The sequence below is a fragment of the Physcomitrium patens genome, chromosome 2 (genome assembly GCF_059467195.1).
Source record: "Physcomitrium patens ecotype Gransden chromosome 2, ASM5946719v1, whole genome shotgun sequence".
Taxonomy (NCBI): domain Eukaryota; kingdom Viridiplantae; phylum Streptophyta; class Bryopsida; order Funariales; family Funariaceae; genus Physcomitrium; species Physcomitrium patens.
The window spans coordinates 9,770,800-9,796,203 of NC_143411.1; the positions used below are offsets into that span (position 1 = coordinate 9,770,800).

General features: G+C 34.5%; 2 protein-coding genes across 5 annotated transcripts; both read left to right on the forward strand.

Annotated features, from left to right (window-relative positions):
* The first annotated feature begins 15,124 nt into the window (after nt 1-15,124).
* Nucleotides 15,125-17,161, forward strand: LOC112278803 (uncharacterized). The gene is made up of 4 exons (XM_024512594.3): nt 15,125-15,301; nt 16,186-16,303; nt 16,473-16,564; nt 16,695-17,161. The coding sequence occupies exons 1-4, from the start codon at nt 15,286-15,288 to the stop codon at nt 16,757-16,759; spliced, it is 291 nt and encodes a 96-aa protein (XP_024368362.1). The 5' UTR covers nt 15,125-15,285; the 3' UTR covers nt 16,760-17,161.
* A 190-nt stretch (nt 17,162-17,351) lies between these two features.
* On the forward strand, nt 17,352-23,950 carry LOC112278801 (protein SUPPRESSOR OF MAX2 1). Of its 4 annotated transcripts, XM_024512589.3 has the most exons (7): nt 17,352-17,734; nt 17,898-18,295; nt 19,190-20,327; nt 20,497-20,572; nt 20,883-21,177; nt 21,355-21,538; nt 21,704-23,950. In XM_024512589.3, the coding sequence occupies exons 3-7, from the start codon at nt 19,763-19,765 to the stop codon at nt 23,641-23,643; spliced, it is 3,060 nt and encodes a 1,019-aa protein (XP_024368357.1). In that variant the 5' UTR covers nt 17,352-17,734; nt 17,898-18,295; nt 19,190-19,762; the 3' UTR covers nt 23,644-23,950. The 4 variants fall into 4 exon arrangements, with proteins under 4 accessions (XP_024368357.1, XP_073395381.1, XP_024368358.1 ...); XM_073539280.2 differs by lacking the exon at nt 17,352-17,734 and having other exon boundaries at nt 17,786-18,295; XM_024512590.3 differs by lacking the exon at nt 17,352-17,734 and having other exon boundaries at nt 17,786-18,295; nt 19,681-20,327.
* Nucleotides 23,951-25,404: the final 1,454 nt, after the last annotated feature.

The window sequence follows — 25,404 nt, forward strand, 5'->3', positions numbered from 1 at the left end:
CACAAGTCCTGGTGCGACAGAAACCCATAATTTGTGGTGAAAAAAGTCTTCAGTGATCGTCACAAGCTCGTCATTGCACCATGGATTGTATAAAATTCTTCAACACCTCCATCTTATCCTCGTCACCGCCGACACTCTCAACCGATGCTTTTCATTGCAGTGTTCTTATGCCAACGGACAAAGAGTTCCTGTAGCAAGATTAGCCCAATTCTAAGCTAACCCTAAAAAGCCCATAAACGTCTACTTTGACTTCGTCTAGCAGGATTTATTGTGCTGGCTACGCACTGCGTATCTTCTCCCACGCTTCAAGCGACGCCGTAGAATGTAATTCTCGAATTACCATGTTTTTGTTATGAACAGGACGAGAGGTGATCTTGGAGAAGAATCAGGAAATCTCGTCATTATCGAAATGGGGTGTCCCCAGATTAAACTTTTCGCAATGCACTAATGAAAAAAGATTCACGTGAACCGAATGCACACCTCTTCGCACCACAAAAATCCCGTCAGGCGGCAACTACCTTCAGCAGCAAAAAAGCACGACACCTCTCCATTAGTCGGCCTCAACATGTGGTTTGAACAGGGTCTTTTTACCTCGTGTTGAAAAAACAACCCAAAAAGGTTCTCATCGGAGGTTCACATTTTCCTTCACAATTGTTTATTGTTCTTCTCCCTGGAAATCGGCGCAACGAGATGAGATCTTCAAAAGAATCCTCCACTTGAACGGTATAAACAATGCCCCTCTCTGTTCTATCCTGCACACTTTTCCAAAAGTGTGGTGCAGAGAATGCCGCAACACAAGGGTCATGATGGAATGGGGCTTGCCATCCATCTGTCCACTGCAAAATTCTCGCATTTGTGCAAGTGGCGAAGGTGGGTGAGATAGAAAGAGGTTGAAATCGTGTTATCACTATCAAAATCGAAAGAGAGAGTTGGGAGTTGAGGCTGTGGAAGGGCTGGAGGCAACGCCCCATTCCAAGTGGGATCGAATGAAGAAGCTCGATCGAACACAGACAGACCCACGCACGCAATAGAATCTCTTCGCTGCATTCCTCCCGTTTCTCTCACCGACATCGCCACCGCTCTCCCTCTTCGTCGTCTTGGTAGCAATGTCTCTTTACACTAAAACTCAACAAGTTGGGAAAAAAATGAGACATGTAGATGTGATTGGGCCTACAAGAATCAAACCCAGAATTAAGCATCGAGGAAGATGAATGTTTGGTGTTGGTATTTCTTCTATTAAAAATTGTTAATAGGTCCAAAAAATTTTAATGTACTTTCTTCAATAGGCAAAGCAACTAAAGGAGAAGGTAGACTCATAACCAAGGCTAATGTAGTTAAAGAGTGTTGAAATCATATTGTGTTGTTAAATAAGTCATAGAAGTACCCCAGAAGTCATTGCCACCTTCATTCAAAGTTGGGTTTGCTACAAAACAAATCGCCTTTTTCTACCATGTCAAATAGAATTCATAAAATGTATGAGCATTTATTGAAACTATTTATTTATATGCTTCTATGCCTCTTGCTTACATGTTGAGTTCAAGGAATGTAAACAAGTAGGAGAGGAATACTTCAGCCTCTATTCAACCTTTTCCTGGCTAACAATCAACTAATAAAATTCAAATGTCAACTATTGTTTTCAAACATGTCAAATATAAAAACTTTAAAAAAATGCATACAAATATAATATTTTTTTTACAATATACACATACTCTTTATTTTTTTGGATACAATTAAAAAAACATCAATAACTCAAAAAGAGGAATCTAAATAATAAACTAAATGAAACTTGAAAATGATTATATATATATATATATATATATATACATGGAGGAATGATAAAGCAATCCAAATTTTTACTAAATAGACCCACTCTATCTTATGCATCATTATATCCTTGGAGCCCCCATCCATGTTCCCAGTTGTTCCATATTCCCAACTGTTGTTAGGAATGGGGAGAGAGGGAGCTGGGAACAGGGACAACAGTTGGGAACATGAGAATGGCTATAAATGGGGGAACTGTTATGAATAGAAGAACATGGCATGTGGATCAATTTAGTAAAAATTTGGATTGCTTTATCATTTTCCTATATATATATATATAAATGATTTTTCATTTTGGGCATTATAAATTCTTTTCCACTGCCAAAATATTTGAAAATCAAGCATATGCATATATATATATATATATATATATATAAAATCACACAATAATAATTTTCCATATAAGAAGACTGAGCTTAGAAAACTGAGTTTAGTGGTGGAGAATAATACCAAACCAACCTCACCTACCATACATCCCTTGACCCGAATTCTGAAGTCAATGTTGGGTGAGGACAATCATGATGGTTTGTGACGTTGACTTGGTTATCAAAGTCAACTCTCCAAAGTTTGTTGTAAATGATTTTACATCTTTTTGCTTTTTGCTTTTTGTGTTATTTGTTTAGTATATATATGGAGAGATACATGTTTCTATTTTTTTCCAAATTCTCTTGTTGTTGTGAGTTTTTTCATACATCTTTACTTTCTTTCAACTGTATGTAGTTTAGTTGTGAAGTTTTTGTGTTTTGTATGTGAAAATAAATTCAACAAATAAATTTGTGTTTATTGGATGTTATAATAGATCAATGTTTATTACTTCCAACAATAGTTTTGAATTGATATGCTTCACTTTTTTATAAGAATGAAATGTGTGTAAAGCTGTTTTACATTAATTGTTGTTTGATTTTAATTCAGTATCTTTATTTATCTAATTGTAAAGATTCATTAGTCTTGATGTAGAGTATTTTAATTTGAAACATGGATTAAACAGGTAAGCATTAAATCTGTGAATATTGAATTTCTGAATTATTTAACCATTTTTTCTTTCTTCTGTAAGTCTGGATCCAATAGAAAGGAATATATTTGTATATAATTTTATTTTTGGAAAAATCTAAAAAAATAACTAAAATGTATAATAAATATATAAATTCTTTAATTTTTCAAAAATATAAATGAGTATTGATGAATCTATTGTAACTGCAATAACATTTTCTTACTGAGAATCACCCTTACTTTTCTTTTTTTTGTTTACTGGAATATATATGTATGTATATGAATATATATGTATATATTCACACACACACACTTGTAACAATTTAATGAAATACATGTTCAAAATGTAATACAGGAATTTAAAGTTCATCACAATTATGTAGATCATTTTATTTTGTTAAAATGTTTCAAGTTTATAAATGGATCTAATTACAAAAAAAACATTTTTACTTAATCAGAATATTTAGTAAAGATATTATTTAGCTATATTTTTACTTGTATTAAAATGTATTACTTTGTAATTTAAGGATGTTTTATAAATATAAACAAATGCCAATAGATTTGAATTAAAACCTATTACCCATCTGAAGAGGTGTAGATTTTATTCTTTGTACATGTTAGAAGATTACTTTTTTGCTTTGTTATTGTATTGGTTTCTAATCTTTTATTCAACAAGATCCTCTAGATCAATAGCATTTGTAGTGATAACAGATGTGTATCAATAAATAATTGTTATAGCATCTAGAACTTGAAAATGTATCAAATATATTTATTGCAAAGGATGTTATTAAGTGTAATATTGATTGAAGAAATGGCCTTTGTTTAATTCTTCATAGGATTTATGGTATAATACTAAAATCTTACTAAGTCAAATAGTTCTTACATTGTATGTGTGGTCTGAATTTGTACTTCAAATTTGCTTTAGTAATATTAAAATTATTTATTTAGCTGGTAGAGTTTATAATAGTAAATTTTTAACTAAAACTTATTTCTAAAATATAATTAAAGATTTTTTGCAAAATAAGAGGAATCAAAATAAATAAATATACCAAGTCAAAACTGATTATACAATAACCAAGACATATGAGAACATCTACAAAATATATATAATAAGAATCAAATAAATTGAATTAATAGATAGAAAGGAGTTTTTTAGAGAAATGATTAATAAATGACACACTCCCCATATATTTACTTGAGGATATAATGTACTTAGCACTTTGGTAGAACAACCTCTAGATATGTGTTCGAAAGGTAAACATTATTTTTAAATCCTCATTTACATTTAAATAACAGAACTCCTCGTCTGTAATGTCACCTAAGTTTTACTTGCAATAATCAAGAAAAAATTCATTTTTTTGAGTACTTAATTTAAAAAATCTTGGTAGATAGAAAATAAATAAATAAATAAAATAAAATAGACAAAATAGTATGCATGATAAGATCTATCTCTTACTTAAACAAGATGTTAAGTTTGAACCTAAATAATAACCAATAATTGAGATCAATAGTGAATATGTTGTTTTAAACCCAAGTATTTTAACTTGTACTCACCACTCTCATCACCTTTAGACTACATTAAGATAAGCATGCATGTCAAAAAGTTTTGGACATGTCCAAGTTCTTGATTTTGATAAACATCTACTACAATTATTTATCATCCTTGAATATTAGTTTATTTATTTATTGTTTTCTTGTTAATTTCTCTTTCATTCCATTCCGAAAAATAAGTAAAAATAAAGTATACTTTTTGGAGAATATCAATCCAGGCTCACAAATTCCTACAAATTTACTTAAAATCTTCTTCGAACTTCAACTTAAGACACTTTTTTTTCCTTTTTTTTGTTTTGTTTTGTTTTGTTTTCCCTCTCTTTTCTTTTCTTTTGATGAAATTAGATTCTTTTTTGTTAGAGACATCAATTGCTTACTCATCATCACTACTCTTTGATTGGCACAAGTTTTTTGTTTTTTGTTTTTTATGGGGGGGGGGGTTAGTACATCATATCTTCCTCTTCTGTCTCCTTTCTCATGCTCAGAAGTGTTTGAGACCCCGATACATCAGTTCAACAGGAACATGTGGTCTGCAGCAGTGAAGGTGGACTGGGTAGTTTCCCTCCACTCTTTCACTATTCGGAAAAAAAAAACAAAACAAAACAAAACAAACAACAAAACAATAAAAAAAACACAACAACAAAACAAAACCAAACACACCCACTGGTCAGAAAGAAACCGGGGGTCAGCATTCCGTCATCTGTAGATTTCGTGTTTTGTGGGCATGTGCCGAGTCGACCACGCTGCAGTCCACCACGCTGCAGTTCTGCAGCAGACTTGCTTCGAGAACCCTAAACCCTGAACCCATTCATTCATACATGCTTCCTTCGTATCGATCGGCGGCAGGTCCTCAACCCTTCAGGTCCAGATCATGCAGGACTGTCTAAACCTAGATCAGCAAGAGGGGAATAAGAAAAAAGAACACCGGAACTGTCCTGCACGATGCGACACAGAAGCTGCAAGGTTTCTGCGGACGACCCCACCACAGTACCGCTACACCATCCAGATGCATCACCACCGTCGTAGCTACCGTTTCAGCTTGCCTAGACGAGTTCAAGACCTGAAGTCTGGCTGCACAATGAGTCTCGTCGAATTCGGCGACGATCTACAGTCTCCTTCATGGTCTACGGCATTCAGAAGAGGTGGACGCTCCCTCTCGTGACGTGAAGCTTCGATGGAAAGTCGGTGGTGGGATAGAATAACTTGTATACCTCGGGCATTTGGCTAACAATTGTCGAACAAGGATCGACTCGTAAAAAGTCTCGTTGTGACGTGATGAAGTGTAGACTGGTTGACTCCACCGAGTCAAAAATCACTTCGGTGTAAATCTGAATAAACATATCCACACACATACACACATGTACTCAACGGTTTCTTCATAGAACAGCATCACAATGCAACAGATTCATAAATCGCAGGCGCTAGGGAGTGGATTTGACATTCTAGGAAACGAGCATGATGAATGAAATTTGATAGTTACTCAGATGCAATATTATTGCGTTTCTCGCCAGAAAAAAGAAAAAGAAAAAGGGATTAGACAAGATGGCGAAACTCCCAAGTTGGTGAGAATGGTTTTGGGAATATGGCCTTTGCCTGAAAAGATTCAATCTCAACCTTGCTTGGTTTTGATGTGCAGTTTTTTGCAGACTTGGTCTTGAGATCTGAATGAAAACTGACACTACTGCTTAGATTCCTGCTTGTTTTGTGCACCACTTATGAAGCCAAAAGTGGCCACAAATCTATAAATAAATAATATATATATATATATATATATATATAGATATATATATATTGTATGTGTATCAAAAAGCAACTTGCATTCTACTGTTTCTCTCCAGGAGCCTATCCAAACTTCACTACAACACATATAAAAGAATCTTTTGGTAGCATATTTTAATATAATAAAAACAAAATTGATGTTATTTTAAGGATAAAAGTCACACAATAGGTTTTTGTGTAATATAATCATATTCTTAGGAGGTTTATAGACCTAGAAGAATATTTTGAAAGGTTGTTGCTTAAAAGTTTTATCAAGATCTTTTCTTTGGTAAAAAGTTTTTTTTTGGAATCTTTGCTTTTGGAGATAGAACAAAATGAGACAAGGCCACAAAATGGATCAAATTTTATTTTCTATTATTTAATATTATAAAGCTAAATGCAATAACTTATAGTTTGATTTAAAATTTTATGACACATAATTTGTTGATATAGTTAATATATATATATATATATATATATATATATATTTATTATTGTAAAACCATCAATTGAGAGTTGACTTAATACAAATTCTAAGTGACAATTGTCATAGATACATTATATAGGAGATCAAACAAGAAGTTGAATGGAAGAATTTTAATAAGAAAGCTAACAAGAACTCCATTAACAAAATAAGTATAAGATCAATACCAAAAAAAATAAGTTAGAATTCCAAGGTCCTCAAAGAACATTAATTTTATATTTTCCTTCTTCATTATATACAATATCTTAGTCATAGCTTCATAAAGAAGTCATCTTGAAATAGGTTTAGGTTTTTTAGAATAGCATCATTGAAACTCTTGTACCTTTTGTAGCATATTAACTAGATTTTTTTGCTTGTTCCAATATACATTTATTCATATTAAAGCCACACAAATGAATAAAATAATCCAACTTGCCTCTTCTTTACCAAGAATTAAAGATTTTTTTTGTGTCATATTCCACATGATTATCTATTTCAATGTAAGGCAGTGATGATTATATTCTTTTTGAAATAATTAATTTTGAATAAGCCTTTAAGAGAGAAACATGAAAGATAAGATCTACCTTTATAGTTATTGGTAGTTGTAACCACTAAACTACCAGATTAATTTTCTTTTGAATATAAAATGGCTTCAATCTTTGGTAGTCTAATTTATTGTAAGGATGATTGGTCTTGATATTTTGCCAAAGAAACCATATTTTATTTTCAACTTAAAAAGTAGAGGATTTTTTTTCAGAATTTGTCTGAAGTTGCTTTGTAAGAATTTTGAGCTACTTATAAATGGAGCTTCAAAGTGGTTCAAAACCATGAAAATTATTTTGCAAGATCTTTAGCTATTGGATTTTCATTCTTTGATGTACCTAACAAATCAAGCTTTAGATGATAACTATAATTGGAGTAAATTGGCATTTTTTGAGTTGAAACATGAAGACTATTATTATAAGCCAAATTTGCTAAAAATAAATATAAGATCTAATCATCTTGCTAGTAATTGGTGGTACATTGTAAATACTATTAAAAAATTTGACTAATTTATTTTGTTTGTCCATCTGTTTGAAGGTAGAAGACAAAGAAAAGTTTGATATCCACCTTCAATGTCTTGAAAAATAAATTTCAAAATTTTGATATAAATTAATGTCCTTGATTAGAAATGATGTCATTAGATAGGTCATGATATTAATATACATTATGAAGAAATATCTTTGCCATTTTTTCTCTAAAAATAATCTTTTAGGATGGAAAAAAATATGCCATCTTTGTAAGTCAATCCACAACACTATAGATAGTATGAAATATAATTAATGTCGATAATACAATAATAAAATCTATTGATACTATAGATTATGGTCACTTTGAGATTGGTAGTGGTTGTAAAAGTCTATGAAAATAATGTCAAGAATTCTTGGATCTTGAACAAATGTCATACAAGAAGACAAAGTCGTTTATAATGTTGTGTAGTAATATAATTAGATGGTGAAAATATAATCAAAAATGAATTTCTAATTAATATCTAATCATTTTGATTCAATAGTAATTTAAGATATTTAAACATGGTTTTTATAAAAGCCTCTTAGATTATTTTCTTGTCTTAATAGCAAGTAGATTAAAGATTGGTTAGTAATTTTATCTTCTAGGCTATAAAAATTCTTTTAATGCCTTAAAAAGGCCATAAATTAATAAAAATAGGATAAAAAAGATAAATAATTAATATGGTTGATACTAAGATTAATTTGAAGGTAGGGTCGGATTAAAAAATCTCTAGGATAGGTTGGATTGATACTTAGGGATTGACCATTTGTAGAACAGGATCAAAATCAGACCTCTAACTAGTAAAATGACCGCCTAAGGTAAAGTATAGAGGCATTTGGAGATCAAAAATTAGGATTGGAGAACTAGCTTCAAGCTTATTCTAAAATCATAAGGCTTATTATCATAGGATTTGGAACGACTTTGCAATTGTTATTCAAAATCAGAATTTGTATTGATAACTTTGGATTTATGCAAAATAATTAGGACTAATATTCTTAGCTAGTTCGTGCAATTGGTATTATGTCTATGGTTCAAAATTTAACAATGCTTGATTGATTAGTTGTGATAAGTGTACATAAAATTTTGTGTTAGTTTAATGATGTGATTGAAAGGTATTTAGTTTTTTAGTACAAGAAAATATCAAAAGTTGGCAGTTTGGAGTTGAGTAGGATTTCTATGATATTTGAAGATCTATTAGTTGGAATAAGGTGAAATTTAGCATGATATTAGAAGACTTAAAGATCAAACTATACAAAAAAATTGAGCTGAGGTTAATGGTTGAAGAAGGAGAAATTGTTGCGAGAACATCTTCATCAACTTTTGAGTTGGTAGAGGAGTAACATCAATTGGTTTATTAGACGTTTTTTGACAATTTGTAAATTGGATTGGATTGAATTTTTTTAAAGCATGTAGAAGATTTAAAGTGATATTTGTATATAAAATTTTGTACTAAGTAGAGGATCAAATTAAGATTTATAGCTTGCTAAAGCTCACTGACTTGGATTAAGGCTTGTAAAGAGAAATCAAAATTATTTAATAATTAAAGTAATAAGACAATTGGAATTTATGTATAATTGAAGTTAGTAAGAAGAGTATTTTTGAGTACTTTGCATTGGCTTTAAGCACTTTTGAATTGAAATTTGAATTGCATTTTTCTTACATGGATAAAATCTATTAAGGTTTCTTAGATACTTGTAAAATATAACTTTATCTTCTACAACTAGGTGCTTGGAGCATTTTCAGACAAGACAACACATAATACAACAACAATGCTTTATATTTAATACAAAGTTGCAGAACATAAAGTTACATCATTCTTTCTAGAATATATAAATGATCTTCAAAATACAAAAGATCTTTCACAAAATTAAACTTGTTGTTGTGAAGGCATTGCTTAATATTATGAATTAATGAATCTTTAATTAATGTTGTATATATTTTTTTAAGAAAAATTCAATCAATAAGTATAATCATAGAAGTAGTATATAGATATAATTATTTTGGCTTCAAAAGAGTGGTATATTGCTAATCAAATGTTACTTCTGTAGCCTTTGGAGCAAGATATGACCTCTTTAATAAAATATCTGATAGTCTTTGTAACTTTTTTAATCAATATATAATTATAAAATTAAAACAAGATAATGACATATTCCAACAAGCTTATCAACGATTCAAAACCTGAACTGACATAAAATACTCTAAATTTTTGTGATTTATATATATAGTCATAAGATGTGTAGCACTTTCCAATAAGTGATACTATTCTTAGAAAGAGTCTATAATTATAAAAAATTCTTTATTATAAATCTCATAATTGATCTTTATAGTTGAATTTTTTTAGAATAGAATGTAGATAGATAGAACTTTCTATTTATAATAGTACAACTTCTAATGCAAAGTTAGAAGTATCAGTCTCCAAATAAAAATCCTTTGTGAAATTTGTATGTAGTAAGATTCGAGTTGTAGTATAATTTGCCTTCAAATCTTGAAAATTCCTTTGTGCTTGAGGTTCCCATTTTGATTTATCTTTGGATGTCAATCAAGTGAGAGGAACAAAAATTTGAGAGTAATTCTTGATAAATATTTAATTTAAATTAACAAATCCAAGAAAATATTATACATCTTGTACTATCTTTAGAGTTGTCTACTCTATTACAACTTGAACTTTCTTCAAGTCCATCAATAAGCCTTCATTGGATATAATATATTCAAGAATTTTTACTTTTGATTAAAAGAATATATATATTTTTAATTTTATATATAATCCTTTATTTCATAAATTTTGCAAGACTAATCTCATATATTCTTCATATTCTTCAAAAGACTTAGAATAGATTTAGATATCATCAAGATAACAAATAATAAACTTATCTAAGAATTTTCAAAAAATATCATTCATAAAATATTGGAATATAGCTAGAGCATTTGTCAATCCAAAAGACATGACATTATATTCATAATATCTATATCTTGTCCAAAATACTATCTTTCATTCATCTTCTTTTTTAATCCTTCCCAAGTTGTATGCTCCAAGAAGATCTTTTTTTGGTATAGATCTTAGGTTGATCGAGTTGCTCTCAAAGCCTTGATATCAACAATAGTGGATAATAATTTTTCACTATTATTTTATTGAGGCAGCAATAATTAATACACATTTGCAAAAATCCATCTTTTTTCTTCACAAAAAATATTGGTGCACTTATTGGAAATTTGGAATGTCAAATAAAACTCTTTGTAAGATTTTTGTTAATATAATACTTCAATGCAAAAAACTTCTTTTATAATAGGTTGTAGCTTGGGCCAAATGGTGGTTGAGCCCCTTCATGAAGATTGATGGTACAATCATACAGTTGATGCTTTGACAATATGTTAGCATTTTTTTTTTTTGAAGATATCTTAAAATTTCTTATACTACTTTGAGATAGCTATTAGCAAGCTTGCTTCTTTATGAGTTGGAGTTACATAAATAACAAATGACATTTCTTCCTTAGCCGTCTTCATAAAAGCACTTGTTCCTAAAAATAAGGGCTTTGTTGTTGATGACTTTTTGATAAGTTTTGTATGTAGATAGTTTATTTCTTTTTAACCACAAAAGTATTAAAATAATAGGATTGGATAGGATTTTAATAATATTAAATATTATTTTGCTACTATAGCTTTTAAATGATATTTCTAGGAATATGGTTTTATGAGTAATATTACTTGAAGGTAAAGGTCGACCATCTATTATTTCTACGTGTATAGGTTTTGACTTCCATACTAGAGGAATTTTATGAAATTTAAAAAATTATTCAATTAAAAGGAAATAAATGCTCTTTAATCTAATAAGAAATTTATTTGAAATCTTTACTTGCCAAAAAATAAAGGTATAGTTAAACAACAAAGAAGTTGGGTTAGAGAGAGGACGTTGATGAATTTTAGGTGTTGGAATGTCTAATTGCATGGTCCATATTGTGGCTAGGCCTCCTTGTTTTTCTAAATGATTGCACTATTAATCCTTATTGTATGTTGTTTCTTTGAACAATTCTCAGATTTGCAGCCTTCTTTAATATAATATAAGCATAAGTCTTCTTCAAATTTATGCTTCTTCTCATTTGTTGTAAGAGGTTTGTATTGTATTGCATCAATTTGAAAATCCTCAATTCTAACGTATAGAAGTAATATATTTGTTGAAGGAATAGAATATGAATTTTTAGTGCATTGCTTTGTCAAAGTCCATAAGCATTGATCTTGATGGCATTGAAATAATTGATTATTACACTTTATAACTTAGCTAATAGCTTCATTGAGTATTTGAAGATCAAATAATGATAATAAAAAGTCTTTCATTTCATTCTTTAGTCTCAAAAAAAATTGGCTCATAAGAATTTATTCACCCTAATTGATATCACAAGCCTATTGCTTAAAATTAGATGCATAAATTGATACAAAGCATAATTTTTGATGTAATTAGTGAATTTTTATTATTTTTCATTGGACCTTGTCATGTTTTCCAAATGTCTCCACAAATGCTTCTTAGAAAGCTTCAAAGTTGTACAAGATTGGAGATTTTTTTTTCAAATAAAAGAATAAAGTAAGATTAGGCTTGACTTATGATCAAAGTTCTATTTAAACCAACTTGCAACTCTTTTATTGGATAGCACTTAGGTTGTAGAAAAGTTACCAATCAAATTTGGTTAACAAACCTTTAGAACTTCAAGTGTATATCATCAAATTTTTCTAGAATACTAATCTAAAGCTCTTTATGTTGTTAAATAGATAAATTTCTTTATTGAAATATAGATGCCACTGCTTGTTTGGATATAGAAGCTTAAGAAAGTGGTTGTATCATAGGGTAGCTTGTTCTAGGTCTTGCATCACCATGAAATCTTATAAAAAATCTTTTAATTTCAGCAATTTTATAAGTTAAAGCATTCAATGTATTCGTAATTATATCTAACTTAGACTTAGGAGACTAAACCATACTAATATCTTCACATCTAGCCATCCTAAAAGAAAAAAGAAAAAAAATAAAATCTAAAAAATATTAGTTTAAAAGAGGATACTCTCCAACCTCTAAAGCACTTAGATGTGTTCAAAAAGAAGAATAATTTACTTTCTATTAAGAAAGATTAAACTCTAGTATTGATAGAATGACACTCTTGACAAACTATCATAGATATACTATATATGAGACTAAACAAAGAGTTGAATAGAAGAGTTTGAATAAGAAAGCTAACAAGAAAATGATTAAATCAAATGAGTAGAAGAATAACACAAAGAGAGGTGAATCAAAACTCCAAAAGATGTGTTGTTAAGAGCCAGAACCCCCTCAACATCAACTCTAATATATATTAGGTATTAAGAAGCTTCTCAAGAAGTTTTTATGTTCCTTAAAGATGAAGCAATCTTAGAAAGCTTCTTAAAAAGTTTTCATATTGTTTGAAGATAAAACAACCTTAGGAAGCTTCTTAAGAAGTTTCCATGTTACTTAAAGATGAATCAACTCTAAAAAGCTTCTCAAACAACTTTCTTAATCCTCTTAGAACTTTCTAGAATCTATTGAAATATTTTAAGAACCATCTAAAACCTTCTAAAATATTTTATAAATCTTTTTAGAATCTTATAAAATCTTTTAGAATCTTATAAAATCTTTTAGAATCAAATAAAATATTTCAATAATATTTTTAGAATCTTCTTGTTGAATATCCATCACAACAATATTATTTATACAATGATGGAAAAAATCCATTTTATTTTTATTTTTTATTTTTTATTTTTTACATATTTTTTGCTAATTTTCTTAAATATAAAGCTAATTAAAAAATACTTTTTGATTTTTACCAATTACAATTATAGAAAGTCATGGCCTCTTATCATCTTTTTTAAGGCTAAAAACCATTGTAGTTTTTAGTAATGTAGTGTCGAGGACAAGAACTTGATGAAAGTAAATAATCAAATGAGAGTCCTTCAAAGAAATATGACAAAATAGAAATAGAGAAGTATGTATAATAATAATAAAAAAAAAACTAGAATGGCTATTGGTAAAATACAAAAAAAAATATAGACTTTTGAAACTAGACTAGAAGTAAGAAAGGAGTTGACAAGAGTGAAGAAGGCTCCACTCTTGCCTTCATATATACTATCTATTTAGGATCTATGTAGTGACATTCTATAAGACCTCCAAAAATATATTGGCTTTGCATGACTCATATCTTAACATGTAAGGCAAGTTTTTTATATTGATGCCACATAGTTAACTTGTTCCATAAGCTATCAGTACATGTAGCATGTGGTTAACTTGTTGATCAAGTTTCTAACCTATTAATCAACCACAAACACATGTAGAGTCAAAACAACGTCTAAGAAGCTTTTAGGAAGCTTTTCTAGAAGTTATTATAAAATTAATTTACTTTTACATACTTCTACCTATCCATGTTATCTAAGTAACAATTATAATAGATATATATCCGTGACATGTAGATGATTTGATATTGTTAAATTTTATTGTAAAACAAAATTAGCTACTTGGTGATTTAGATTTTTTATATTTATTTTTGTATTAAAATATAAAACTTAATATTTGATAATAATATCACATAATATATATATATAATTTTTAATATTATTATTTCTTTACAAACTACAAATATCTAAAATTTAATTATACAAGAATATTTTAGATATTTAATTTTTTTAACTTAATTTAAATTAGATAATACTTGTTTAATACTTTCAATACTTAGAAAGATTAGATTTATTTTATATTTATTGAAAATGTCAAAAACTAAAATATTTTTTACTATATTACTGAATGTTTTAAAAATAATTTGTAATATTTTTAAACATAAATCATAAAAAATATTAAAAAATATTAAAAAATATTCAAAATTATTCAAAATTGAAAATATTGATTAAAAACTTATTTATATGTATAATTTTATTAATATAATTATTGCAATCCAAAAATTAACACATGAAGTTAATCATTAATTTGCCACATCATATTTTAAATTACTTCTTCACAATGTCTTTTTTGATATTTTGAAAATTTCTCCATATATTTACTGAAAATCTATAATTTTTTTGATAGCATATGCTCTGGATATTTATGTCAACTTTATTATAAGTCTCAAATATTGCTTATTTATAATTTCACAATAATCTAAAAATGGTTTCAAATAAAAATTCGTATTAAATAATATTTCACATAATCATATTCTCTTATCCAATTAATTATTAAGTTTTGAAATAATCACAACAGATTTAAATTTTTTCCGTAGCTCAAATTAATTTCAAAGCTTAACAAATTGTAGGAGGTATTAACTGGAGCACGTGGATCTGAAGCCGTGGAAAACAACGGAGAGCCACGGGCACGGGTGGAAGACCCCCTGAGCCCATCGAACCACTTTTTCTGGTACCCTGGTTTCGTCTATCGGCAAGTTCAGGGTGTCAATACGGAGGCCGAGCCCAAAGCCTTCTCCACAGCTCGGCGACAGAATCCTGTGCCGTGGGTTCCCGCTACATGGCCTTCAATCCCAGAGCTCGTGATTGGGTTTCTCGATTTCGAAACTGACTCGCAATTTACCTTCAACGGCCGATTCATGTCTGAAAACCTCGGAGCATTTGAGGAAGAATTGCGTGCGAGAGCGAGTATCGTGGAGTAGGCTACAATGGTGTGTGATAAGTGTAAGTCATTCTTATATTAGGTCTTTGGCAGGGGATATGAGTTTTGGTGGTCGTCTCTTTTTAGTCTCGTAGAATCGGGATTGGCTTTCTTGTAATGTTGGTTTCTTATTATTTTATTTTATTTTGATGACACTGGTTGTCACGTCTATGAATTTCGGGCTGTTGGACGAACTTAGCTGTTGTTAGTTTCGCACGCTGAGCCAGTTTGGTAGGAAGAGTACAGCTATGGATTTTACTACAAGGTTAGGCTAGTGTAGACGGCTTGTTTTATTGCGAAACTTTTTCGTGATAGATTTGTGGAAGTTTTGTGGTGTGGTCGATTTCTCGATCCGATGTTTGTAGTATGCAGATATTAGGGCTACTGGTCTGTGCTGCAGAGAGGATTTTCCAGGAGGCTTAGGTCATGTTTCTATCTCGCTTTGTTATGATGGGACGGGTCCACTTATATTCATTGTGATAACTTTTGAGTTGATTTGCATCGCAGACGTAGGAGTGGTCTGCCCTTGGTGTGGATTTTTACAACTTTATTCTGATCTTATTTTTCTTGTTTTCAATGCATCTAGATTTCGCGGTCGAAGATGTGTTTTCGACATTTGTGACACTTGGGTTGGATAGTTTCTGTTCAATATTCTAACCAAAGGTAGTGATAGCAGCGCATGTTTCAGACTAGCTGTGTGTATATGTGCATGGTGTGTCTTCATGAGAACCTTATGACTGTTTTTGTGGCATCTACTTGATGTGTGTCCAGACTGAAATAGGTTCATCATAGTACTTGGTGTTTGAATTATCTCATCAGAAGATTTTGAAGCCTTTTCTGGTCCTTGTGGTGGTTTCTGCTGGTGGTTCTTTCTAAAAATTTACATGGAGATGAATGTCTTGATTAGGTGAGAAGAAGCTCACGAAAGTGATAGTGCCTGACAAGTGGAAGGAAGGTGCCAGTAATACTACAGAAGGAGGTGGGCGAAAGATCAACGAAAACAAACTGCTCTCTAAGAAGAACAGGTGTATTTCTGACGCTACCAGCTCATCACTTTTTCTGAGATTTCTATCTAAATTCAATATTCAAGTGTCATACTTTGTACGTTGTTTCTTTTCATGATATTTGAAAACTGACCACTTAAAAGCTAGCGTGTTTGCTCAGCCCCTGCAACCGTTATTTTCTTTTGTGAAGGTACACTCCTTATGGGAAAACGAAGTGCATAATCTGTAAGCAGCAGGTTCACCAGGAAGGGAAGTACTGCCAGTCTTGTGCCTACAAGAAAGGTACGATCCTAATTAGAAGTATCAGATTTCGTAGTGATGTGCCGAGTATCTCGTTGTACGAATATCTTCTGGATTGCACTCTGGATTTCTTATGTAATTTTTGAAACTTATGTGAATTCGGTGACTGCAGGTGTATGTGCCATGTGTGGAAAACAAGTCTTAGACACCAAACTATACAAGCAGAGCAATGTTTAATGCACGAAGGTTGAGTTACTTCAATCCGACGCTCTGTTAAATGACGTGGTATCCTACTGCTGAATTCGACCTCGTTTTCTATTTTGGCTGTGGACGGTGGCAAAGATGTGGGCGCATACGACACAGCACATCTAAAATCACTTTTTAGTGTAAGAATATTCTTGTAGAAAAGCAGCTGCTGCTCGATCCGCTGTGCACTACTTTATGATCGTATGGCAGACTGTGAAAGCGTGGGGTTAGATTTTGTAATACAGTTGTATTTGCATTCTGGCAGGAAGTTAGCAACCTGCATCGTCACCGATGCCTTTCCATTGAATCAGAATACGCACTGTTCCTTGATGTAGATAACTGACCACTTTTTTTTTGTTAAGTAAGATTCTGGATAAGGAATTTTTTTGTTTAGTCTGGCATTGGTCAGAACATGATTGGGAGTCTCTGAAGTTGCTGTTTGGGAATGCAAGTCGCTAGAACTTGCTTTTGTACAGTACCTTTCGGAGATCGCTTGATGGCGACTTTTCTAGTGGCCGAATGTGGTCTGGGTTGACATGCACCGTCTCCCATTATGTTTTATCTGAACATGTGTCCAAAGTCTTCGTTGATTTTTTGTCCAAAAGTATAGCACATGCATGCGGTGGAGAAAAGTATCATAGCTTTCTTTTAAGCTTAAAGCAACTATTTTATGTTCATAGCTGTAAATGTGGTAGTAATAATACCCTTGGAGTAACTCCGCAATCCTTGGATACTAGAACACTTGCAAACTCGGTTATGTGGAAAGAAGATTCTAGAGAACCTTAGATACTTGGAAAACAATGCACTTGAAGGAGCCGCCTACGAACCCCGATCATATGCTGACGTTTATTAATCATTCCACAGATTTCGGCAACTGATGACTACTCTTTTGCCGATCTTGTGGGTCGCCTTTAAGGAAATAGCCAAATTTAGAACGATTCATCACCAATCGAATGGTACCCGGAGGTTAGATCCTACACCGGTTGTATCCTGGACCTCATCTTCGATTAGGGTTTAAGAATTGTGGTGTTTTGGGAGGCCACTGTGGTCGTTTTCTTTGCAGAATGATCCCAGTACATGCGAACCGACTCTAACCTTATTCGGTCGTTGACGTTTGACTTCGTTACAGTTGGAGGCGGAAGATCGACTCATCCATGTCTGGGCCCTGATCCGAGGCGTAGGGTAGTCTTCACTTTCCATTAGGACTTTGTCGTTAGTGGTGCTCATGTCCTGGATGCGCATTTAAGATCTTGTGCACTGTCGTGATACTTGGAATCATTTGTTAGGAGAAGGAACCTCAGAGTGAACTTCGAAGGCGGAATATGCTGTATTTTGGTGTGAGTTGTGGTGAGGTAGACAAAGAGCTGGTTCATGAGGGTGTTGTGAAGAATTCTGTATGGGATGTGCTGTAGTGGAGGTTGGGGGATCAGTATGGTTTTGCCTCTGGACGGAGAGCAGTTAAAGTGTGGGAATTCAGTTCATTGGTGGAGTTTGAAGTAGGAGGCGCTTCGAAGTGTGTACTTGGAGGTGTGGTTTTTAACCAGTTCAGTTTCATCCTTGGTGTGATTCATATTGCTGGATTGTAGGTGTTGGAAGCTTTGTATTCGTTTTCGAATGGTGATTTTTTGATATCATGCGGCTGTCTCAAGGTGACAAGCAGCTAGTTTCTTAGAGGAGAATGAGTAATGGTCTCTGTCGGAGTCGTAGTAGCGGTGGAAAACTTGCGAGGCGTTAGGTTGTTTGTCCTGTTCAATTGCGCAGCATCATGGAGGTGATCTCAGTTTTTTTTTTTGTTTTTTTTTCGGAAGCAAGAGTGAATTCGTAATGAAAGTCAATCACGCACCGAGCTTTCAAAAATTTGAAGAAGCTTTATATTGGTGCTGGTGCATCGACTTTCTCCTTATTCCTTGTTTATGGTATGGATTTTTCCAGTAGATGTTTGGGTCTTATTTCAGAGATTAATCAATTATGCCTTCCCCCGAGATTTAAGAGTTGATGAGGGAACGATGTCACGTAGCACAATTTTACTTTTTGGCTGAAGATAATGAAGGGGCAGAGTGAAGGGTGGTGCACAATTGTTTGGAATAGTTATCTGTGAATTGTGATTGTAAGCTTTTCATACAAAGTAATAAACCTATTTGCTTTGAATCTCGTTCTTCTTGTAACTTCAAAAATGTCACCTGGTTCGTGTGTGCTATCAATAGGCGATTTTATCGTTATTTTATGATCGCTTTGGAAAATTTGTCAATACATCTGTTACGCTGGTCTAATTCTATTCGCTGGCGTACTGCTTGGTGTAATTTGGCCACTGCATAGAAATCACTTCCATGAAATTCTTATTCTAGATATTAGGTGCTTGGTTTGTTTTTAATTTGTCTTTTTGATTTTTTTCCTTTTTTCTTTTTTTGTGATCGCAAGCAGGGCGAGTTTTGTTGCAAAGGAAAGTTTAGAAAGCGGACCAATATGTTTTGAGCTGGAAAGGAGATTGAAAGATTGATGGTTAGTGAATGTACGAGGTGGTGGTCAGCTTGTGGTGTTGATGCCACTGGCGATCTTTTGAGCCACTCGGTTCCAGATTGTAGAAAATGCGGAAGAGGAGCGTGTTGGGGTTGATATTATTGGCTGGGATTAGGACCATCCACAACGCAGCGGCAGATGTGTTTCGGGATACAGTAGAAGATTGTGGATTAATTCAGGATATTGCAATCATAGTCCTGGGGGAAAGGCTCCTGTATTTTTATACGAGGGATTACAATTTCCATGAGATTCATTAATTCTCAGTATGCTTGGACGCAACGCTTTTCCTTGGATTTTATCTTCCCTTGTTGCGAACCTGACTGAAATTGCTTCAATAATTTCCTGGGAGGTTTAGTGGTACTGAATAAAACTCGAATGGGATGAGTTGGATGTAGTTGGAAGAGTTCTTCTTCGATAAATATTGCGGCTAATGCTTTCTTTAGGCAGAGAAGGAACAATTCGAAAGAGTGAGCAACTATGCGCTCTGGAGCTGCAGCAGTGCAGAACACTTTGTCACTGCCTGCGCAACAGGTTCTGCGCCAGGCTATCAGTGCTGCGCGTGAGCGTGGGCATGCACAAGTCCAGCCTTTGCATGTAGCCTTTGTGCTGCTGGCTCATGGAGATCCCGTGCTACGCCAGGCATGTGCTGATACGCATTCTCAGACCTTGCACGGGCTGCATCAATGCCACGCTTTAGAGCTATGTTTTAATGTTGCCCTTGACCGGCTTCAGCAATGCTCCTCCTCAGGCAGCACTGTGAATCTTTTGGGGCTATCAAATGCCCTGGTTGCGGCGCTGAAGCGTGCCCAAGCACAGCAAAAGCGAGGATGCCCCGACCAACAGCAAGCGCCGTTGGTAATGAAAGTCGAGTTAGAAATGGTCATCATTTCCATCTTAGAGGATCCTAGCGTCAGCAGGGTTATGGAGGAGGCGGGATTCTTTAGTCAACAGGTGAAAACCAACATCGAAAATGCTATGAGTCTGTCAGCTTTGTCGCAGCAAAGCAATGTGAACCACCTTAGTCAGAGGCTTTCTGCTTCAGGTAAGTGTTTCAGTTATGAAATCTACCAGTAAATAGCATGTGGTTTGAGAACTTCAATTGCTCATTTTTATATGCTGTTGATGGCATAAAATTTGTAAATTCCATATTTTCTATGATTACCTTATTGTTTTGAGGTGTCTCACCGGTTTATGGTTTGTGTATGTAATAGCTGGACCTTTCGGGAATCAACCGCTGGTGATCTTGGAACGACCTCTGTTCCCTACCAGAGAAGATTCAAATTCAAGGTTTCTTGCCTGCCACTTTCTTACATCTATCTTTCAAAGTTCTGGGCTGAAGGTTAAATTTGATGCCCAGTGACGTACCTGCATATAGTCATTTTTAATAATTATTTTATTTATTTTTCTCACCTTTCGTTTTATTTTTTATTTGTTGTTATTTTCCTTTCTCCCTCTCCCTCGCTCTCTCTCACTATCTCTCCTCTCACATTGGACTGTCCACTAATAGGAAATAGAACCACTTCCCAAAGAATGGTAAATTATGGCCATGAGGTTGAAATCATATTATGTTTGGCACTGACTTCTTGTTGTCGTGTAGATCATCAGAAGGAAACGCACCTACTCAAGAGTTGAAGCTTCCTTTTTGTAGTAATGCAGGAGCATCTTTACCAATTTCATCGTTGGTATCAACCACGCCAGGGAGCACCGAAGTTCCAAAATTGATTTGTTGCTCAGAGTGCACGGATCATTTTAATATGGAATATAATCAAATACGAGTACAAGAAAGTGCTAAAGCGTCAACCGTTCGAAAACAAAGCAGTACAGAAGATGAAGTGGTGGTCTCTTCTTTACCCTCTTGGCTTCAAAAAGGAAAGGACATGAAAACTGAGCAGGTATGTCTGATTAGATGCGTTCAGCGTCTGAGTCATATTTTTCGCTTGGAACCTACAATTTTTATTATCAATAGTAATAATAATAACAATAATAACATCAACAACAGCTACATCAATAATAAGATAACTTAATTAAATTATCAGATATCACTGACCAGTTCTGATTTTGACGTTCAGGAGAGGCACCATTCGCTTTCACAGAGAATACAAGAGCTCCGTCGTAAATGGCAATTTGTTTGCAGTAACTCACACTCAGAAAGATGCATCACTATGGACTCTTCGCCAGCTAGAGATAGGGGACTTGGTCCGCCATCTCATAACTGGATGAAAGCTAGCATCCTTAACAATGCTAACAATTCTGGTAATGATATGTTCTCTACTTTGGATGTATTCAAAGTGTGCTCTGAAATACTTCTTAACATTTTCTTCTGCATTACTTTGTTTTAAATAATAATTGTTTTTTGTTTAATGTGTGTGTTTGCCAAGTATGTTGCTTCTCAATGACCCACTTCATTTTTGTGTTTAGTGTTGATGGCGGCAAATCCTACTCCCCTCCAATCTAAGGATATGGCATTGTCTTCAGCACTTCAACCAAGCCTGCCGTCTCCTCTTCCTTTCTGGGATAGCGGTTTTACTTCAGTTGCAATGCCAAATGGTCCGTTGAATGGTATCATCGGTACGTCTGGTTCTGAATTGTCGCGGGTGGAGACCATGGAGAAGCAAGTTGAAAGTTTTCATGATAAGGAGGAAGTTTTGCAGCAAGGGGGACAAATATCACCCGAATATATGGGACCTGTGCCCAGCCCTCGCCCTGTATCGAAACCGATTACTTCTTTGCCGAGTGGAGGACTTGTGCCAATCCAAAATCCTTTATCAAAAGCGAATGCTTCTCTGTCAAGCACAAGACCAAGCCCCTTGTCAAGATTGAAAGCTTCTTTTCCGAAGCCCTCTGTTGCTGCATGTCCTCTTAAAGAGAATATTTTGCCCAAACCAAGTCCTTTATCAGCACTTAAAACCTCAAATGTCTCTCCTAATCCAGCATCGATGGTGAAATCGCCTCCTAGTCTTGCGCAAAAGATTGCTGATAAGCCTCCACTGAGCCAACTGGTTGATATTTCGGCAAAAATTGATCAACATTCTGTCTTCTTCGATCACAAGACTGCTGACCGGCTTAAGTATGTACACAAAGGTTTGATGGAGAAGGTTGTGTGGCAGGGCAAGGCTATTTCTACAATTTCAACCTTCATAGTGAATGCACAAACCGGAAGAGGTGAGTTGCGGGGTGGTGCTGCCAAAGCTGGCACATGGTTACTTCTGTTGGGACCTGATCAAGTCGGAAAGAGGCTTATTGCAGGCGCTCTTGCTGAGCTTGTAGTTGGGGTTGCTGCAAAGCCAATCTATTTCGGAGATTTGGGATACTCAAGATGGGGTAGAAAAGTTGAAGAGATCGATGGCATGCAGTACAGAGGGCGTACAGCAGTGGATTCTATTGCTGATGCTCTCAGAGCGAAACCTCTTTCTGTACTGTTACTTGAGGATATTGATCAAGCCGTCTCTGTGATCCGAACAAAATTAATGAGGGCTATGGTGACTGGAAAGTTTTCTGATTCAAACGGTGGGCATGTTAGTGTGGGTAACTCTATAATAATAATGACTTCAAGATTGGGAGCAAATTCTAACTTAGGAAAAGGGAAAGAGAACATCTTTTCTGAAGGAAGGTTGGCTTCCATGCATGGTGCAAGAATGTCCCTACTCCTTCAGCCACCTAGAGAGAAAGAAATTGTTTTGCAAGGGGATATGGACATTAGTGTTGTCAGGGATACGATACGTACTTCAGCCTTAGAGAATCCTGCGAATCCAATGTCTGGAGGGATGGTTTTGAAAAGAAAAGCTAGCGGGTTTTTGAGTAGGGCTCTGCTTGGCGTCAAACGGAAGAAAGTATCGACCCCATTCGGACGTATTGTCGCCCTGGACTTAAACCTCTCTGCTGAGGAGAACGAAGCTGTCCTGGCAGAAACGGTGACAAGTCATGAAGAAATTGCCACCAATATAGGCGTCTCTGATCCAGTACTTCGTGCTGTTCAAGAGGTGTTGTCTCCGAAGTTTTGCTCTCTGGTGGACGAGACGGTGATGTTTGAGCCTTTTGACTTGATGGGGCTAGCAAACTGGATATTGTTACAATTATCTAGAGCATGCTCAGGCCTAGTACCAAAATTTTGTACTAGGATTGAGGTTGATTTTCAGATATTGGAGCACATCGTTTCAACTACCTGGCGAACACCTGGTGGTCGCCAAGCATTTGAGGGTTGGGTCGAAGATAAACTCAAATCTTGCCTGAAGGCAGTTACGGCCAACTCAAGTGTATCAGAAGATAGAGTACTGAGATTCGCTTATGAGGGTTGTTTCTCAAAGGAGCTGTGCTTAGGTTCTGAGCTACCTCTTCAAATTGAAGTTGCCTGCAGTTAAAGTTTTCCTTTTCTTCTTCTTTTCTATTGTTGGGTACATAGTAATGATAATTTTAAATATTATTTACCAGCTTTAAAATTTGTCGAGTTCAATCATGTAAGCATAGAGTGTTTAGGGAACTTCGCAGCGTGTTTTCCCGCTGTTGTTTAGTGAAGTTAGGGTACGTTAATAACGTGACACCCAGTGTGCGTACCTGAAGGGTTGGAAGGTGTTAAATTCACAGCGACCCCTACAGAAACGACATAAGATTGTACAATACTTTGAGGCATTTGACCATTTTCAGCTATTTTACGCCCTATTCTGTGTTTGTCCTTTGTAGAGAACTCAAGGAGTCTCCATTTTTTGTACAAATGTTGGTTTAGTCACATTTTGGCTTTTCTTGTGCACCTTACAAGTATGTCTATTTGTGAAAGGAAAATTACATCCTTACACTGGATTTATGTCCAATCACACGATACAACTGTGATATTCTTTGAGATTTTGGACATCTGTCGAAGAATCTGCAGAACAAAAGTGAGAAGAAGTTGCATGCGGGGTAACTTCGGAAGCTGTTTCAGCAGCGGTGGAAGGGCTATGCTACTCACATCGGCTAAGCATGTTGTCTTTGTGAACTCCATCCAGGATGTCGCATTGGAGTTTCAAACTGAAGGGTTCATTCAGTTCATTCAATTCCGAGGACTACTACGGGAGTACCTGATGGTCACTACACACAGGATAAGAAACAGGATTGGGAATCGAAAGTGATACAATGTCCTCAAATCCTGCAGACACAATCAGACGAACCAATCATGTATACTAACACGAACGGGAAGCCTACAGATGCGTGCTCGAATGAGTCATGCAAACTGATAACCCCGGAAACAAAGCTGCACTAGCAGAAACAACTGAAGTCATGGAGCCAGTCGCACCTCCTCTTCGACCCACCTCTTCCGACCTCATCGAACTGTCACTGAAACGAGGCGTAACTTTCATCATCTGATGCCATGCTCGATGTTTCAGCTGAAAAGCTCAACTCATCTGCAACTCCCCCACCGACATGTTCACGTCTGGGAGAGCACTGATTCACCATGGTTGCAACTTCCTTTCCAACAATTGTCTAGTAAACTGGTCCATGAAAACGTCGAAGGCCATCAGTCCTGTTGAGCCTTGTTGTGGTGCCGTGTACATCTGAGCTCCAACTGTTTCAGCCAATTGTGCAGGTTGATCAATATCTCAGGCAGGCTATGAAACAATTGGAGCCCTTCACTGCAATCCTGAGCTCTAGATGCCATCAATCCCACATCTTCTTCTTCTTCTTCTTGTGCTATATAGAATGTTGTGGAGTTATGTGGGTTTTCTAGCTGGGTGTGAATTGATAGTTCCTGTGGTAATACTACCGACACTAACATTTATACTGCGGTGGTGGTGATGGGCTGAGGCAAAACGTCCCCCATACTGATACCAGGTAATTTTTGTTCCATCCATTCATGGATATGGGGGCAGCTCTATTGATTTAATTTCAAATTTTAATTTGATTTTAAACAAAAATGAGCCCACTCATCTACATTCACCAACCTTTTCAACTAATGTTGAGCTTGTTGATTTTTGTAGTATTTATAAATTTATTTATTTTGCCTAATTTCATGCCTTGTTTTGTTACTTTCACGTAGCATGGGCTGGGCAAACCCCCCAAACTAGATTACTTGTTGATAATTTTTGTTTCATAACAAGGAGAAAATTGCATCACTTCTTGGGTATTTAGTGGTCCTTTGCTTCTGTGTT